General features: G+C 50.9%; 1 protein-coding gene and 1 long non-coding RNA gene across 2 annotated transcripts in view; one reads left to right on the top strand and one right to left on the bottom strand.

The window, feature by feature from the left end:
• Nucleotides 1-1,316, top strand: part of LOC148124491 (uncharacterized) — a 45,234-nt gene extending 43,918 nt beyond the window's left edge. The window contains exon 5 of the long non-coding RNA XR_015739813.1: nt 1,214-1,316. This is a non-coding gene — a long non-coding RNA (uncharacterized LOC148124491). The remainder of the gene's footprint in view (nt 1-1,213) is intronic.
• A 2,180-nt stretch (nt 1,317-3,496) lies between these two features.
• MICOS10 (mitochondrial contact site and cristae organizing system subunit 10) lies at nt 3,497-16,485 on the bottom strand. The gene is made up of 4 exons (XM_087914822.1): nt 16,392-16,485; nt 6,389-6,436; nt 5,001-5,110; nt 3,497-3,756 (listed from the first exon to the last, which is right to left on the bottom strand). The coding sequence occupies exons 1-4, from the start codon at nt 16,456-16,458 to the stop codon at nt 3,748-3,750; spliced, it is 234 nt and encodes a 77-aa protein (XP_087770948.1). The 5' UTR covers nt 16,459-16,485; the 3' UTR covers nt 3,497-3,747.
• Nucleotides 16,486-17,488: the final 1,003 nt, after the last annotated feature.

The raw sequence follows: 17,488 nt of genomic DNA, 5'->3' as shown, positions 1-17,488 counted from the left end.
GCAGTTGCCCTACCAATTACAGTATGGAGTTGATCCTCGGCTTATGACCGGAATCAAGCCCAAAGTTTCTCTTGCTAAGGGAGGCAATCGAGGAGTGAGTTTCGTTCCCTCTTTTACCTCTCTTAACCACCGTTGTTAAGCGAACCTCTGCCGTTAAGTTAGTAACTCAGCTTTGCTTGCCAGAAGGCTGCAAAAGGCATCTAAATGCTGATCGTGTGACCAAACGGGGATGTGGCTGCAACGTTCGTAAAGCGTGGAAAGCGGTCCTGAGTTGCTTCTTTCAACGCCTTGTTGCTTCGGTCGCTAAATGAACTACTGTTGTAAGCCGAGGACTACCCTGTCCTGGGGCAGCTTTAGAGGTCAGGAAACAGCCAGGAGGAACTGCTTGCTTTCAGCGGCTCCCATTTTAGGAGTTGCAGGATCCTAAAGAGAGAATATTTGTCATTTAGGGTTTGATGCTGAGGGGGGCACTTGGTGGTCTCTTGGCCGTGGTCTCTTTTGGGGGGGGGGGGAAAACCTCTCGAGGTTTTCTTGCAGACGTTTCGAGACCCAACTAGGGAACATTACCAGCGCTAGTCCCTAACAGGTTAACAGAGTTGGAAGGGACTTGGTAGGTCATCTAGTCCAACCCCACCCTGCCCAAGCAGGAGACCCTGCACCATTTCTGACAGAGGGCAATTCCAGTCTCTTCTTGAAAGCTTTAGCCCAGGTTTAACAGATTAACAGAGTTGGAAGGGACCTTGTAGGTCATCTAGTCCAACCCTTCCATCCGCCCAAGCAGGAGACCCTACACCAGTGGTGGCTAACCTTTTGGGGCTAACCTTCCTCTGGCAAAAATTGTGCTTGTGCGCTAGCACCCAGAAGGCAAGGCACACACAACCCCCATGCCCCATGCGCAAGCAATCCCCCCTGCCACCACCTTACCTGCACTGCACCTCCCAGTTGAATTTCAGCCCGTTTGAGGCCTTTTTTCAGCCTCCCAAAGGCTTGAGGAAAGCTTCTGCAGGCTTTGCAGGTCAAACAATGGGCCCGTTTCATCACTTCCGGAAATACAGGAAGTGACAAAACAGGCCTATTTTTCCGTCTCTGCAAAGGCCTTCCTCAAGCCTCTGGGAGGCCGAAAAAGGTCTCAAACAGGCTGAAAATCGGCTGGGAGGCACGCACAAGTGCAATGAGGTAATTGCCTGCGGCTCGCGTGCCACCTGTGCCCTAGGTTCGCCATCACGGCCCTACACCATTCCTGACAGAGGGCAGTCCAGTCTCTTCTTGAAATCTTCCAGGAATGAAGCTCCCACAACTTCCGAGGGCAACTTCTGTTCCATGGGTTGATTGTTCTCCCTGTCAGAAAGTTTCTAATTTCCAGGTTGAATCTCTCCCTGATCAGTTTCCATCCATTATTATTCCTTGTCTGGCCTTGGAGAATAGCTTGACCCCTTCCTCCTCCTCTCTGGGGCAGCCCCTCAAATATTGGAAGGCTGCTCTCCTGTCTCCCCTGGTCCTTCTCTTCCCTAGACTAGCCAGGCCCGGTTCCTGCAAGGTTTTAGCCTCCAGTCCTTCCCTCTTGCTCTCTCTGTTTCTCTCCCTTTCTTTCTCTCCTCTCTCCCTTTTTGTTCTCCCTTTTTTCTTTCTCTCCTTCCTTCCTTCCTCTTTCCTTTTCTTTCTCTCCCTTCAAATCTTGGAAGGCTGCTCTCCTGTCTCCCCTGGTCCTTCTCTTCCCTAGACTAGCCAGTTCCTGCAACCGCCCATCGCAGGTTTGAGCCTCCACTCTCATCATCATCCTGGTTGCTCTTCTATGCATGCACCCTTTCCAGAGCCTCAACATCAAATGCTCCTACAGGCAGCCTTCTGGGATTGTGCACCAGGCAGTGGGGTGTGTGTGTGTGTGGGGGGCAGACCTTTGCCACCCGCAACTCATCCATCCTCACAGCGCTCTGGAACGGATTGCGGCGTCCCGGAGGTGAAGGGGAGAAAAACGTGGTTTGGGCGAGGGTGCCAACGAACGGAACTTGCGCGAGCCTGGGGCTGACCGGGCCCCTCTTTGTCGTTAAGCAAAACACACCCCAGCTTGGCTTCCTCTCTGGGCATCCGGCACCCCACTTGGGGGGTGGGTGGGCTTCGATTTTAAAAGGGGAAGGGGAGAATCGCAGCTTGCTTTGAAGGCAGAAGAAAGGGGCCGAGGGGGGAGGAAAAGAGAGACAGGGAAACTGGTGATCAGTTCCAGGTGAGCTGGAGGGACTCGGGGGGGTTTTAACATTCCTTCGGGCGCTTGAGCCGAGCGGAGAGCGGCTGGTTTTTCTCTCCACGGCCTGCCTTTCCCCTCCCGTGCCCAGAACGGCCTCTTTCGACGTCCAGAATGCCCGCCGAGAAGGAAACGGAGGGCTGATCAGGTTCCCATCTCTTATTTGGACGTAGCGTCTCCGCCGTGCTGGCTGTCCGGCGATGAAGGCATCCGCGCCCTCGCCAGCTCTTCCTGGAAGGGTGCCTGCTCCTGGGACGCTGGCAGGGCCCAGCGAAGGACGCTTCAGGCATGTCACCCGGACGATCCCCGAAGTGCTGCTGTGCGGACCGCTCTGCTGCCCTGGGGGGCTGAGCTAGTCATCCAGAGACCTGATGCTCAGCAACAGAATACATTCCTTGGCGACTCCGTTATAAAAAAAAAGACCAGAATAAAACTGCTGACAGCAGCTAAAGCTCAGAAATGGGATTCTTTGCAGAGCATCCTCTCCAGGAGCAGTTTACCTTCAAAGCAGGGCTCTTGTGGGCGGCCTTCCCAGAGCGAGCGACGTGGCCCCCGTGGAGGGAGGGGTGCTCGGCCGGAGGCGACTTTGGATTACAATTGACCAGTGTTTATTCTCTCCTTAACTCGGGGGGTCTTCAAACTTGACAGCTGGTGGACTTCAACTCCCAGAATTCCCACCCCCCTCCAGTCATGGTAGCGCAGGAATCCCAGGCGTTGAAGTCCACAAAGTCTTAAAACTTGCCAAGTTTGAAGTCCCCGGCTTTAAACTCGAGGCAGATTTAAAGCGGGATCCTCTCAACACTTTTTCCCCCCTTGAAAAATCTCCCTTTTCTGGGCAAAACCGTCCCGGGTCTCTCTTACGCCCCGAGGCCAGCTTGGCCCTGCCTTCGAGGGGCGCCTGGCGAGGGGGTTCAGCGGCCAGCAGGAGCACGTGCCCAAAGCTTTTGGGGGAATTCTGACCTCGAGAGAGAGGCTGTTCCTGACCCCGGGAGGCTCCGGCTGGAGAGAGGAAGGAGGGAGGGAGGGAGATCTCTCTAGGGCAGGGATGCTTTTGCGAGAGAAACCCAAACTCCGAACTTGGAGGAGGAGGAAAGCGGTCCCGCCTGATTAAGGGGGAGGTCGCAAGCAGGTGGCCGCAGCTGTGAGTTCAAACGGGAAGGCCTTCCCACACACTTTGCTTGACACATAAAGGCGAGAGCGGGCGGAGGGTCTCTCTCTCTCTCCCTCACACACACACACATACACGCACACAGTGGATGAACACTTTGTCCGTTTTATTGCCTTTCCCAGAACGGCCCCTTTCCCTGCTGTTCCCCCCAAAGAAGAAGAAGAAGATACAAAATCGAGATTTGCTTGGAGGCGTAGTGGTGGTGGCGGTGGGTGGCAGCCGCCCCCTCCCCAGAGGGGCAGCCGGCAAGTCCACGGGTCTCCAAGGGTGCCTGTCTCCCCACGGAGAGGAGGAGGCCGAGGTGTCTCCGCTGCTCTGCCACAGAAAGGTCAGGACCCCATCACTGCTCCTGTGGAGGAAACGCAGCCCACGTCACGCCTGCAAAGGACCCCCCAAAAACCGCGTTGCTTTAGGTCCCCAAACTTGGCCACTTTAAGACTTGTGGACTTCAACTCCCAGAATTCTCCAGCCAGCAGAGCTTTCGGACAGGGGGGAGGTTGGGGAGGAACCTGGGCCAGTCCTGGAGTCTGGGGAACGCTCTGACAAGGGCTCTGCATCGGAGGCAGAGGTGGGGCTAAAGCTGTCTGACAGTTATCAGCTGCCTTTGGAGATCACTGGGGCAGAAGAAGAGCTGGAGCCTCTTCCCAGTGTGCACATGCACAGGGCTGCCAGACGAAGGGAACAGCTTCGGAACAAGGGTCGACTTGGTTGTAAAAGCACAGGTGGACCGTGAATGGCCCCTCCCATTGGGAATAAAGAGGAGCGAAAGGGGAGGGGTGTGTTGGCAGGAGACAATTCTGGAAGCGGAAGTCCACAAGTCTTAAAGCGGCCAAGTTTGGGGACCCCTGTTTGGGGACGTGGTAGAGGGTCTCCAAATGCGGTTTCCCTCTGGCCAAGACCCTTTCCTGCCTCTTGTGGGGGGAACAGGGCCAGGCCAGCTGAGAGGGCCCAGCACTCCGTTTACGAAGCCTCCTCCCCCTCCCCAAATCCCTGGCAGGGGGCCAGCGCTCCCCCCCCTCCATCTCCCCTACTCAGCTGCCCTACAGATGTCTACCGATGCCAGAAGGGAAAGCACGGAGCAGGGAAGGGGGTGGGGTGGGGGAAGAATTAATTAGGGGCAGATGGGCAAGGAACAATGAAGCCAAGGTGGAGAGAGAGAGAGAGAGAGAGAGAGAGAGAGAGGGAAGGGTGGGATCAATAAGAGGGGAAGCCCCCCCCCAAGCCTGTTTCTAACTTTCCAGACCTCCCACTTCCACTCTGGGAGTTTGTCTCTTTTATCTCCCGAATCCAATAGAAACCAGACGCCTTTTCTTGCGATGCCAAATCGGAGCAAACACGGGTCAGGGGTGGGTGTGCTATTATCCCCCCCCCCAAGGGGGGGGAGAACCTCTTGGTTGGGGTTCATTTGGGCCCCAACTTACCGCCCTCCTTTTCCCATCTGCGATGGCAGGTAAACTTGGGCGACGGAGGGGATTAAAGGCACCCGGGACGGGCAGGGATTCCCCAGGTGGGCATCGCCGGAGGACTGAGGAATGAAAAGGGTCCGGCGGGCGGGCGGGCCTTCCGCTCCCCCAGGGAGCCTCTCTGACTCACCTTGATGAATCTCCCGTGGAGAAGGTACGGAGCCTGGAAGTCGTGTTGGCAGTTGGAGTACGCCATTCCTAGGCCCATCCCCGAGCCGAAAGCGAGCGGCCAGGTCTTTCCTGCCGGGAAAAGGGAAGCCGTTACGGAGCACAAGGCCCCAGAAAGGCTGCTTGCCCTGACCGCCACAGCCAGAAGGGCCTGGAAGGGCAAAAGGGATGGCAGAGAGAGACCGAGATGGACGGACAGAGATAGAGACCAGCAGGGCAAAGCCAGGAAGTCTTTGCTGGAGCTGCCTTGAGGTGCCTCTCCCTCTCTTTGGCCTTTTGAGACACGCGGTGTTAATGTTAATGCCAATTTCGCTTCTTTACAAACAAGATGTTGTTACTTTGGGAAAAGGGCAGAGAAAAGCAACTAAAACGATTAAAGGCCATGAAAAACGGTTGCAGGAACTGGGCCTGGCAGGTCTAGGGAAGAGGAGGACTAGCGGGGAAGGTTATTCCAGTCTTTGAGGGGCTGCCGCAAGGAAGAGGGGGTTCGATTTGTTACTCTCCAAATCACCCGAAGGCGGGACAAGAGAAAAGAGAGGGAAACTAAAGAGAAGAGCAACCTGGACAGTCAACCAGCGGAAGAGAAGTTGTGGGGGCTTCACCTCACTGGAGGCTTTCAAGAAGAGGCTGGACAGCCACTCTTCAGAAATGGTGTAGGGCCTCCCGCTCAGGTGGGGGTGGGGTTGGACTAGAAGACCTCCCAGGCCCCTTCTGTTAATCCGAGGTGCATCTCTTTCACCAGGCTTTGCTCATTTGGAATATTGCTCATTCCCCATTTCGGATTCAGGGCTCGTCTTTTTTGTTTTTAAAGCACCAATCGAAATTGGTTAGCTGCCCTGGGTACCAGCTGCTGGGTTAGGCGGCCAGGTGTTTATCCAAGCCTTTGCCAGTCTCCTAACCGCTTGGCAGGGCCGTGTGCCCGTAACCAGCAAAGTTGCAGCATTTCTTGGCGCTTAGTTCAACATTTCAACCGTCCCAAGGCACACCAAGCGCCCCGAGCGAGATACGCGCCCAGTTTCTCTTCCCCAGAAAACCCGCCTGTACTTTCTCACCAAGATTCCCTCCTCACCGTAGGCGACGCCGCCGCTCTTGCAAGCCTAAACAAAGGGCGGAGGGGAAGCCCCGGAGATAACCAAGCCCCGCCTGAACACGGGCTGATCGTCTGGAAGTGGCGGCGAGGGTCTCTCGGGGGGTCCCTGGAAAAGGACTCCGGGGTGGCCGTATCTCCCAGGGCAGAGGGGTGGCGTGGGGGGGGTGCTGACCCTTGCCCAGCCTTATGGGCTGGTCCGAGGGCCGGAAGGAAAAGCTGATGAGATGCGGAAGAGGCCGGAGACTACGACCCTCACTCACTTTTGAAGAAGATGACGGAGAAGACCACACCTAGGCCGAATCCAGCACCTGAAAGAAGGCAGAGGGGAGTTAGGGCAGGCCTGATCAAGCAGGAGACACTCCACCATGTCACTCAATCCATCCATCCATCAGAAAAGAGCTGGAAGGGGCCTTGGAGGTCCTCTAGTCCAGCCCCCCGCTTGAGCAGGTGACCCCGCAGGACCATTGCGATCAATCCATCAGCCTTAATCGAGGGGGGGGAGGGTTTTCACCCCGTCAGACTTCAAGGCGGGGGGGTCAGACTTCAAAGGAAGGTCCTTGGCCCCCTTCCCCCCCCCTCATGCAAGACCCCCTTCGCACACAAGGACACGACTTTGTGAATCAGTCATGGGGGGGAGGGGGAGGCCAGCAAGCCCCCCAAAGCGTCAAGGCCCCGTGGGGGGGAGGGCTTCCTTGTTCACAGCCCTTCATCCTCCCTCCTCTGACCCCACACCCCCCAGGACCCCCCCCTCTTCCCTCCAGCCAACACAACTGCAAAGCATTTCCCTCTGTGGTTCTGCTCTCCCCCTTCTGGAGGCAGGAAGACCCCCCCTCCCCAAATCTGGTGATGCAAACTCCCCCACCCGTCGGGTTTAGTTTCCTGGCAAGTGAGACCTTCCCGGTTTTATTGTTACGAAATTTAGCAGAAACAGCTGCGGGTCGGTTTGGAGGGGTGGAGGAGAAACCCCCCGAAGCTGCAGAGAGCAGCATGGCTCTCTGCCCATGCTCAGGGGGCTTCATGCACCAAGCGGAGCAGCGCAAATGGATCCCAGCTGACGGGAGGGGACTGTTGACGTGCGAACAGCCACGGCGGCTTCTTTGGGACGGCGTTTGAAACTGCGATGAAACGAACGAGGCGGCTTCACAGCTCACTGGCTGCTTCCAGATGCGCTGGATTGCAAGGGCCCCGGGGCCTGCGGGGAAGGATGAGAGTTGTGATCCTACACATCTGGCTGGCGAAAGGGAGGGCGTCAGAAACGGGGGGGAAGCCAAAGGTCGGAGGGAGGGAAGGGGAGGCGCTTGGCGGATGCGCCCCCAGGGAGCCGGAAACTGATTTTCAGCCAAACAAAGAACCACCTTTGGGCTTGTCCTGGCGCTGGAAAACATCCAGCCCCGTTTCATCACCTGTCTCTTCGAGAGACAGCCCTTAAACTCAATCACCTTCTGCAAGGCAGTCCTTCTGGATTGCAACCTCTGGGATTCCAGCTAGCGCTGTCCCTGTGTGGAAGGCGGCTGGGCCTGCAATCCTAAGTTGCATTATCAGAGGGATACAATCAGGATCAAGGGAGGTCCTAATACCACTCTGTGAAGCCTTAGTAAGACCACACCTAGAGTAGTCCTGCATCCAGTTTTGGTCACCGCACTATAAAAAGGAAGTTGAGGCTCTAGAAAGAGGGCAGAGAAGAGCAACCAGGAGGATGAGGGGACTGGAAGATTAAAGATACGATGAACGGTGGCAGGAACTGGGCCTGGCTGGTCTAGGGAAGAGAAGGACCAGGGGAGACAGGAGAGCAGCCTTCCAATATATGAAGGAAGAGGGAGAGAAAGAAAAGGAAAGAGAAAGAAAGGAAGAACCAAAAGGGAGAGAAAGAGAGGGGGAGGAGAGAGAGAGAGAGAGAGAGAGAAAGAAAGAAAGGAAGGAAGGAAGGAAGGAAGGAAGGAAAGAAAGAAAGAAAGAAAGAAAGAAAGAAAGAAAGAAAGAAAGAAAGAAAGAAAGAAAGAAAGAAAGAAAGAAACAGGGAGAGAGAGCAAGAGAGAGTGACTGGAGACTAAAACATACGATGGTTGCGGGGAAGATACTGCAGAGGAGAAAAACCTCCGAGTCCCTTGGACGGCAAGGCCATCCAGTCGGTCGGTCCTAGAGGAGATCCACCCTGACTGCTCTTGAGAAGGCCAGATCCTGAAGAGGAAAGTCTTGCTGGGAACGATGGAGGGAAGAAGAAGGAGAAGGAGGAGGGGAGGGCAGAGGAGGAGGGGGCTGGACAGAGTCGCTGAAATGGCAGCACAGGCCAGGAAGGCCTGGAGGAATGTGGTCCATGGTGCCACGATGGGTCAAACACGACTTCACAACTAACAAAACAATAGTGTGTGTGTGATTGTGGAGGAGGAGGAGGGCAGACAAGTTAGCAATTGAGGCCCTGGGGAAGGAGGCAAGGGAGCCCACCAGCCTTCTCTGCTCTGCGCACCCCGTTTCCTTACAAGAGGGCAGGGCAAGGCGGCTGCTAGACGGCCACCTATCTGGCCACTGAAGCCGGTGGGGTGGGGGCTCAGCCGACAGCTGGGACAGCTGTATCCACTAAACCTTGCACCTTCAGGCCAGCCTTTGACTTTGGAACAATGAAAGATGAAAAGGTTTCGCTTGCAAATAAAACAAACTTTGCAGGCAGAGAAGAAAAAACGGGAGGGAATTTTAGGACCCCCCCCCACCTCTAGCCATGAAGGCCTCGAGGGAATGGGGCCTTGGGGGAGGGAGGAACACCTCTCTCTCTCTCTCTCTCTCTCTCTCCCTCCCTCTGCACTTCCAGATTTAAAGGCAAGTCAAGAAAAAAAAATGCTTGAAAAATTGGAAGCCATGTTTTTGAAGAGAAGGACCAGGGGAGACAGGAGAGCAGCCTTCCAGTATTTGAGGGGATGCCCCAGAGAGGAGGAAGGGGGTCAAGCTATTCTCCAAAGCACCTGAAGGCCAGACAAGGAATAACAATGGATGGAAACTGACCGAGGAGAGATTCAACCTGGAAATAAGGAGGAATTTCCTGAGAGAATAACCAACCCATGGAACAGAAGTTGCCCTCGGAAGTTGTGGGAGCTTCATCACTTGAGACTTTCAAGAAGAGACTGGACTGCCATTCGTCAGGAATGGTGTAGGGTCTCCTGCTTGGGAAGGGGGTTGGACTAGATAACCTACAAGGTCCCTTCCAATTCTGTTAATCTGAATCTATCTAAGATGATCAAAGGCCTGGAGGCTAAAACCTACCATGAACGGTTGCAGGAACTGGGCCTGGCTAGTCTAGGGAAGAGAAGGACCAGGGGAGCCTTCCAAGATTTGAGGGGCTGCCCCAGAGAGGAGGAAGGGGGTCAGACAAGGAATAATGGATGGAAATTGACCAAGGAGAGATTCAGCCTAGAAATGAGGAGGAATTTCCTGAGAGAATAACCAACCCATGGAACAGAAGTTGCCTTTGGAAATTGTGGGAGCGCTTTGAAAGTGTGATGGTGGTGGGAAACCCAGATGTTTGCCAACTGGCTCATATTTACGACGGTTTGCCATGTCCCAGGGTGGGGTGGGGTGTGTCCCTGGATCCCCTTTTGAGGTTTTCTGTCCAGCAAACTCCACCTGAAGCCGGATTCACTTGGGACTAACTTGACGAAGGCAGCGGTGGCGAGAGAGGTCGTAACATGGGGCGAAACTCACTTAACAACTGTCTTACAACCTCACTTGCGATCGAACGTTAAATACCCCCCGTGTAATTTAAGATGGGTTGGAAAGGGGCTTAGAGCTCAGAAAGCAGCTTTGCCCTGAAGATGGGGAGTTCTGGATGAGACCCCCCGCCCAGCCCTGCTTTCGCCTTGCCCCTGACCTTTGACCTGGCCTTCTGACCTCGGGTACAGATGGATTGCTGAGACCTCGGTCAGAGTTCAGTCCCTGCCTGGCTCTTGCAACAACTTTAATGAAAAGGAAAAACAACAACTCGGGTCTGATTTGCAGCCCCACCCAGAAGGAAGGTTGACTCAGCCTTCCGTCCTTCCGAGGTGGGTAAAACGAGGACCCAGATTGTTGTTGGGGCAATAGGCCGACCCTGTAAAGCGCTTAGAGGGGGCTGTAAAAGCACTGTGAAGCGGTATATAAGTCTAAGTGCCATTGCTATCTTAGGATGGAATAAATGGATAGAATAGAGCTGGAAGGGACCATGTTTAGTTTCCATCCATGGTTTCTTGTCCTGCCCTCCGGTGCTTTGGAGAATAATTTGTGGCAGCCCCTCAAATACTGGTATCATGTCACACGCAATTCTTCTTTTCTTTAGTCTAGCCAACTCTTAGTCCTCTCTGTAACGCTAATGGCGGACGGGGTACGTTTTATCAGGAAGAATCCACGGATTCCTGATCAAATGTGCAAAAGCTGCTGTTAAAAAGCAGCCTGGAAAAGCTTTTTGGACGCCTTGACTTAAGGACGGGCGGGTTCTTGCCTTCCCACTCCTGCAATTTGCCAAGGCTGCAAAGGTGATTCCTCCAGGCGCAGCTTCGAGCGGATGCAAACAAGCCACGGACTCCGAAGGGTGACATCTTCGTCTTGAATGCAAATTAAACTGAGTCATGCATCTTTCTGTAAGGCGTTAACAGAAGTGGCCCCTGGCCAACTTGGGTGAGATAAGGGAAGACTGGCAACCGTCAAAGGGTACGTTGCCCAACCTGGGTTGACATTCACACAGACAGGATTGTGCAATGTGCCGACTGCGTGATGGCAGGACCGAGGGGCGTTGGGTTCTTTCTCTTCCCTCCCTGTTGCTGGAAATGAGACCGGGGGCCTTTTCTGCCTGCGTCCCCCAATATCACAAGGACTCTAAGACGCCAGGATGAAAGTCTTCTTTGGAGCTTGAGGGTGGGCACAGAAGATTTGAGCGGCTGAACGGAGGAAAAACACGGCTCCTGAGAAACTTGAAAAGGATAGTTTTTTCATCTTGATCTCTTGATTCAATCAATTCTGTATTTGTTTGTGGAGTCAGCACATGGTGGCCCCCGATACTCCCCCAAGACTTTCGGGGGCTAAGGAGGGCTTAGCAATTACCCGTCCAATTACCAGGGCGACGCTCTGCAACTGCACCCCCCTGGCACTGTGCATTATTAATTCGAGGTACTGCTGAAACCAGCATATCCCTCCCGCTCGTGTTCCGGGCCAACAACAACAACAAAAAAAACCCAAAACCAACAACCCCTTGTGCCTAAAACACGATGGTGCCAGGTCAAAAATCAGTGGGCGCCAAGACATTCCCGCTGGGCACCTTCCGGCAAGGCTTTGGTTGGGGAAAAGTAGGCGTGCTGGTTACGCAACCGGGAACCTGCTCTTCAAAACAAGCCCAGGGGATTCGGCAGAAGCCCGGTTTAGACGAGGACACAAGCGAGGACCGGCAGGTTACGCCAGGTTAAATGAGGGGGTTCCCTTGCCAAGAGTTGCTGATTGAGACCAATTATTCCTGTCTCCCATGGGCTTACCGGATCATGCAGCAGATAATTCCTCTCTGTCTGCTTAGGCAAGGTTCTTCTGACTCATGAGAAGTTGCTTGGGGGCAAGGGGGTGGGGCACAAGTGGCACCCAGGGGCATGGATGGTCCATCGACCCCTCCCTTGGCACCTACCAGCTCCTTGTCTCACTTCCTGGAGTTATTTAAAAAAAAAAAAAAACCAACCCTTCTTCTAGCAACCGTGGAAACCAAGAACGAAGCATCTGGCAAGCTTATCCCTGTTGTGTTTGGTTTACTGATGTGCCCACCGGCCTGGGGGAAAGGTCAGCGGTCAGGAAGAAGGGTTGGGCAAGCCTGGCACCTGGGGGAAGGAAGTCATAGAGCAGAGGTGTCCAACCTTGGCAACTTTAAGACTTGTGGACTTCAACTCCCAGAATTCCTCAGCCAGCAAAGCTGGCTGAGGAATTCTGGGAGTTGAAGTCCACAAGTCTTAAAGTTGCCAAGGTTGGACAACCGTGTCATAAGAGGATGGCAAGTAGCATTTTGATACACTGGAGCTTGCAAATTAATAAAAAGGCTGCACCAGAATAAGTTATGCTCAACACTGGAAACTGTCTATTGTCCCTTCAGAGGAGATGGTCATTAAAAAAATTTCACCAGTGTGCAGAGATGGAGAGACCTAACCAAATTACTAAAAAAACAACAAAGGGAATGAATACTACAAAGTTTGGAACTGTTGGTACGAATGGTTTAAAAAAAAAAGCAACATTTGACAACTGAATAAGTTGTGGAACTATGAAGGATGTGCGTTTAATCATAAAGTATTCTGTGAAATTGAAACATGAAAAGAATGAGGATGATATTGTAACAAAGGCAGATCACGTCAATGTTATGGGGTAAAAGGAAAAAAAATGTAACCAACGTTCAATACCTGCTGCAAAATGTATATATGTATACACAGTAGATTTGTTTATATGTTTGTTTCTTTTTAAATGTTTTAAATATATGAAACTTAAATAAACTTTATTTTATTTTTTAAAAATAATAATAATAAAAGGGCTGCAAAGAGACCTCCAGCATGTTTTCACATGTGCCTCCTGGTCTCTTCCCAAAATCAGGGAAACCCAAGTTTTTCTCAGATCCTCCATCCCCTATGTATCAAGCTTATTCTCACCCAGCCTGCCTTCTCCACCTGTTCACTTAATGTCTAATTACTACCTGCACAGGAGAGAGAAGACAATTTGTAATTACCCTGCATCAATCAGATATTAAGATATTTGCAATTCAAAGCAGCCATCCTGTCTTTCTCTCTTCCCCACTCCCCAATTGCAGATAAACAAGTTTTATAATACGAAACTTGAAACTGTGGGAAGAAGGTGTTGGCTTGCATATAGAAGATTTGCAGTCCCTGCCAACTTGAGGTGTGTGTGTGTGTGTGTGTGTGTGTGTGTGTGTGTGTGTGTGTGTGTAGCATCTTAGGCGATTTCCTTCCAATGGGTTTTGTGCCCAACCCATCTCCCCAGCTCATGGCAATGAGGGGTAAGGAAGCAAGAAGCACAGGGAGTCAGAGAGAGGCACTCGTTGGCTGGGTGGGGCACAGCATTTTGTGAACAATACAAGCATGTGCTGTAGGAAGGTAGGTGCTTGGAGGTTTGCAGTAGACAGAGGTCCTGGAAATAAGAGAAATGTTGAGGTTGGGATTTAAACTTTAAAAAGAGAACGCAAAAGACGGTTAAGAAACCAAGAGAAGAGAGATGGAGGTGGGGTCAGGAATAGATTTTGCCTGTTAATTTTCAGAACAGCTCATCATTTTGTGTGTGTGTGTGGTGGTGGTGGGGAAGTATCAATATTTCAGCCTTCATAGCTTTCTCCATTTTTCTCTAGGTCCTGAATAAGATTTTTCCATGTGGCCTTCAATAAGAAAGTAATTAAGCTAAATAACAATAGAACCGAGACTTATATACAGCTTCCCAGCCCTCTCTAAGTGGTTTACGGAGTCAGCCTCTTGCCCCCAACAATCTGGGTCCGCATTTTATGCACCTCGGAAGGATGGAAGGCTGAGTCAACCTTGAGCCGGTCAGGATCGAACTGATGGCAGTGGGCAGAATTAGCCTACAATAGTGCATTCTAACTGGAAGGAAGGAAGGGGAAGGGAAGGAAGGTAGCGATAGCCCTTAAGACTTATGTGCCGCTTCACGGTGCTTTTACAGCCCTCTCTAAACAGTTTACAGAGTCAGCCTCTTGACCCCAACAATCCTCATTTGACCCACCTCGGAAGGATGGAAGGCTGAGTCAACCTTGAACTGGTAAGGATCAAACTCCTGGCAGTGGGCAGAGCTAGCCTGCAATGCTGCATTCTAACCACTGCACCACCACAGCTCTTTAAATGCCAGACACTCAAGGTTATTCCCTGAGCATCACAGTTACTCCTTAGTTACTAAAGCCAGCCCACAGCCAAGTGATCTGGAGCTTCAAATATTTCTAGAGAGCTCCAGAATGTTTTCAAGTGGAGCGTGAAGAAGATCTACACCGTCTCTGGACTACTCAGGTTTCTACATGCAATTAAAGTCATTTGACAGAAAGGCACCATAATTATTTTTTTTTTGGGGGGAATTAGACAATTCTGCCTTAAGCAGACAATTCTGCCTTAAGCAGGCATATATCTCAAGAAGGCCCTTTCTTAACTACAGGAAGTCCTTGACTTATAACTTTCTGTCTAGTGACCATTCAAAGTCACAATGGCACTGAAAAAAGCGATGATTGTGTTTCACGCTTATGACCACTGCAGCATCCCCATAATCATGTGATCAAAATTCGGGCGCTTGGCAACTGACTCATATTTATGACAGTCGCAGAGTCCCGAGGTCACATTTTTTGCCACCTTCTGAGAAGCAAAATCAATGGGGAAGTCAGATTCACTTAATGACGTGATTCCCTTCAAAACTGCGGAGATTCACTTTAACAACTGTGGTAAGAAAGGTCATAAAGCGGGCAAAACACTTGTGTCTCACTTAGCAACCAACATTTGGGCTCACCTGTGGTCGTAAGTCAAGGACTACCTATAACTGTTGGAGCAATCAAAGCGCAGAGGAAATACTAAACCTTTTAACCACTTGATAGATTTCATGCTTTTTCCATGCAAGCATATTTCATATTTCATATGTCAACGAACAACATTAGTAAGTAAAATCCCTAAATAATGTAAACATTGACTGGGTGACTTTGGGTCTGTCTGTCTGTCTCAGAATCCAACCTACCCTCACAGGGTTGTTGTTATGGGAACATAGGAGGAAGGCGTATTAGATATGTTTGCTTCCTTGAGTTAGTTATAAAAAGGCCTGTGATGATGATGATACCAATAATATCATCTCACAAACTGATTATCTATGATGTTATAATCGGGTGGCCAAAATCATACACTGGAAGCTTTGCCAGAAGTTTGGGTTCAAATGCAGCAAAAATTACTGGGAATACCAAACTGACAAAGTTCTTGAAAATGAACAAGTCAAGATCCTGTGGGACTTTTGAATCTAAACAAAGACGTCTGGCACACAACCTGAGTGATATCACAATTGTGGAAAAGAAAAAAGTCCAGTTCACTGATATTGCAATACCAGGTGATGCACGAGTTGAAGAGAAATAACTAGAAAAAATAATATTGAAATACCATTATCTTCAAATTGAAGTTGAGCAATTGTGGAGGAAGAAATCAATGGCCATACCAATAGTAATTGGAGCAATACCCAAAGGGCTGCCTAGATACGTGCAAATTTTGAACTGACAGACCAGAATATCCTGACTTTGCAAAAAAATAAATAAATCACCTTACTCATGGGAACTGTGTACATATTCAGATGTTACCTTAACATCTCTTAGGTCGTTGGTTAGTTTTTAAAACTTTTTAAAAGTTTAGTTTTTGTAAACTTAACCTTGGTTAGTTTTTGTAAAAACTCTTAGGTTTTTACCAGTCCCATAATATACCCCGCCCTTGGAGCAACACCCAAAGGGTTGCCTAGATATATAGAAATTTTGAAGTTATCAGACTTGAATATTCTGATTTTGCAAAAAAACAAACACCACCCCCCCACCTTACTCAGAACTTCCTACATATTGAGACGTTACTGTAACAGCTCTTTGGTCCTTAGTTAGGATTTGAACTGTTAAGTTTTTACTGTGAATCGAAATGAAGGTTAAATTAATAATAGTAGTAGTAGTAGTAAATAATAGTAATAAATAATACCTCTTCACAAGATACCTGAATTCGAAAAGCAGATTGCTACTTTTTTTTGTGCTGACATATTTTTTAAAATATTGCAGAATATCAGCAGTATACCAAAGGGGGGGAGGGGGCTTTTGGTGGGTGCCAGTGAGCCCTGCTCTGGATGCAGTCCCAAATGGAGGAAGGGGCAGAAGCTTTGCAAGGGCTCAGCCCGGGGATCTCCCCCCACCCATCCAGGAGAGGCTGAGCACCCCCATTCCCCACGTGAGAAGCCCATCCTGGGCAGCCTCGGGTGGGGGGGGGGCTTGCAAATGGCTTTTAAAGTCGCTTCTGCCAAGTGGGGTGCAGCCGTATCCTCCCCCTCCCCCATTCCAGGGCTTCTGCAAAGGGGGCCCGCAACTTTTTTAAAAAAGTTAAAATGCATTATTCAAAGCATGCAATGCAAGCCAAGGGGAGGGGGCTTGGCTGAGGCTGCCCCATTGCAAAACCAGGGAGAAAGGGGTCAGCCCCGCTTCGTCCCAAGCCCAGGCATCCCCCGCACCCGCTGCCCCTTCCCCGCGAAACGCGGCCCCCTCCCCGGCCCCCTCACCCAGCTTGACGGCGGAGTCAGCCAGACAACGGTCCCATTTCCTCCCTAGATCACCCTCCGACGCCATCTTGGCCGCTACCCGCCTCCGCTGTCAATCAAGCCTCCTTCCCGCCTCCCCGGGCGGACGTCTCGCGAGAGCTGCCTCCGCTCCGCCGCAAAGCCAGCCGCTCTCGCGAGAGCTTGAAAGGACGAGGCGGAGGGGTGTGTGTTTTTTTTAAGATGAGGCGCTTTTTTTGGTTTTTCTTTTTTTCCGTCCCACTTCCGGGCGCTTGTTGCCAAGGGCAACCAAGGGTGTTCCTGGCAACCTGGTGCCAATTTTGACCTTGGGCAAAGTAGGCCCGAAAGGCGGGCAGGACCGGCCTAATATGGGGAAATCCATCGGCATCCCCCTCTTCCGGCAGGTGCAAGCCACCTTTCGATTTGATACTTTATTGATTATATTCATATTATTTATATTATATTTATATTTAATGTATATTATATTATTTCCTATAATCTTCCCTGATTTGAGTGGTGTCATTATGATACGTGAGAAAGAGATGGGAATTAAGTTCCACCCAGATTGATTCTTGCCTTTCAGGTCGGTGTTTCAACCGGGTGGACTTCAACTCCCAGAATTCCCTAGCCAGCATTAATTCTGGGAGTTGAAATCCGTAGGTCCTGGCTGAAGCATTCTGGGAATTGAAGTCGACTCAACTTAAATGTAATTGAGGTTCTGGGTGTTGAAAACCCATGTCCCATCTTCGGTGAAATGAAACCGTGGGGCTTCTGCCAAACCACCATTGGCTGAGTTTGAAAGATCGTGATTTTAGAACACATAAGAGGGGAAAAAACAAATGTAGGCCCAACTTTGAGATTCTTCTTCCCAGGAAGGCTGTATGAATGAATTCTGTCTTAGCAAGAAAGAAACATTAAAGTATAGTTTGAGGGCGGGAATGAAAGTAACTTGAGTAAGAACAAAGTGCCCACCAGTTATCCAATAAATCGGAAAAGATGTTTCACCACTTAGATCTAATTACTGCCAGCTTGCAGCTTTTAGGAGAAAGCATGTCTGAAGGTTAAGTTACTTTTTTTTAAAAAAAAAGCACCAATGTGAG

Source organism: Pseudonaja textilis, chromosome 18 (assembly GCF_049901715.1).
Source record: "Pseudonaja textilis isolate UNSWEBS1 chromosome 18, rPseTex1.2, whole genome shotgun sequence".
Classification (NCBI taxonomy): domain Eukaryota; kingdom Metazoa; phylum Chordata; class Lepidosauria; order Squamata; family Elapidae; genus Pseudonaja; species Pseudonaja textilis.
The sequence above is the reverse complement of the archived record's forward strand: the minus strand, read 5'-3'. Positions and strand labels throughout refer to the sequence as shown.

Bases quoted from the DNA above. Each gene is read 5' to 3' on its own strand.
- MICOS10 (XM_087914822.1), bottom strand. From the start codon at position 16,458: ATGGCGTCGGAGGGTGATCTAGGGAGGAAATGGGACCGTTGTCTGGCT. The intron at 6,437-16,391 runs GTGAGGGGGCCG...GCCTTCTTTCAG, and splicing joins TGACTCCGCCGTCAAGCTGG to GTGCTGGATTCGGCCTAGGT. The intron at 5,111-6,388 runs GTGAGTGAGGGT...TTTTCCCGGCAG, and splicing joins CTCCGTCATCTTCTTCAAAA to GAAAGACCTGGCCGCTCGCT.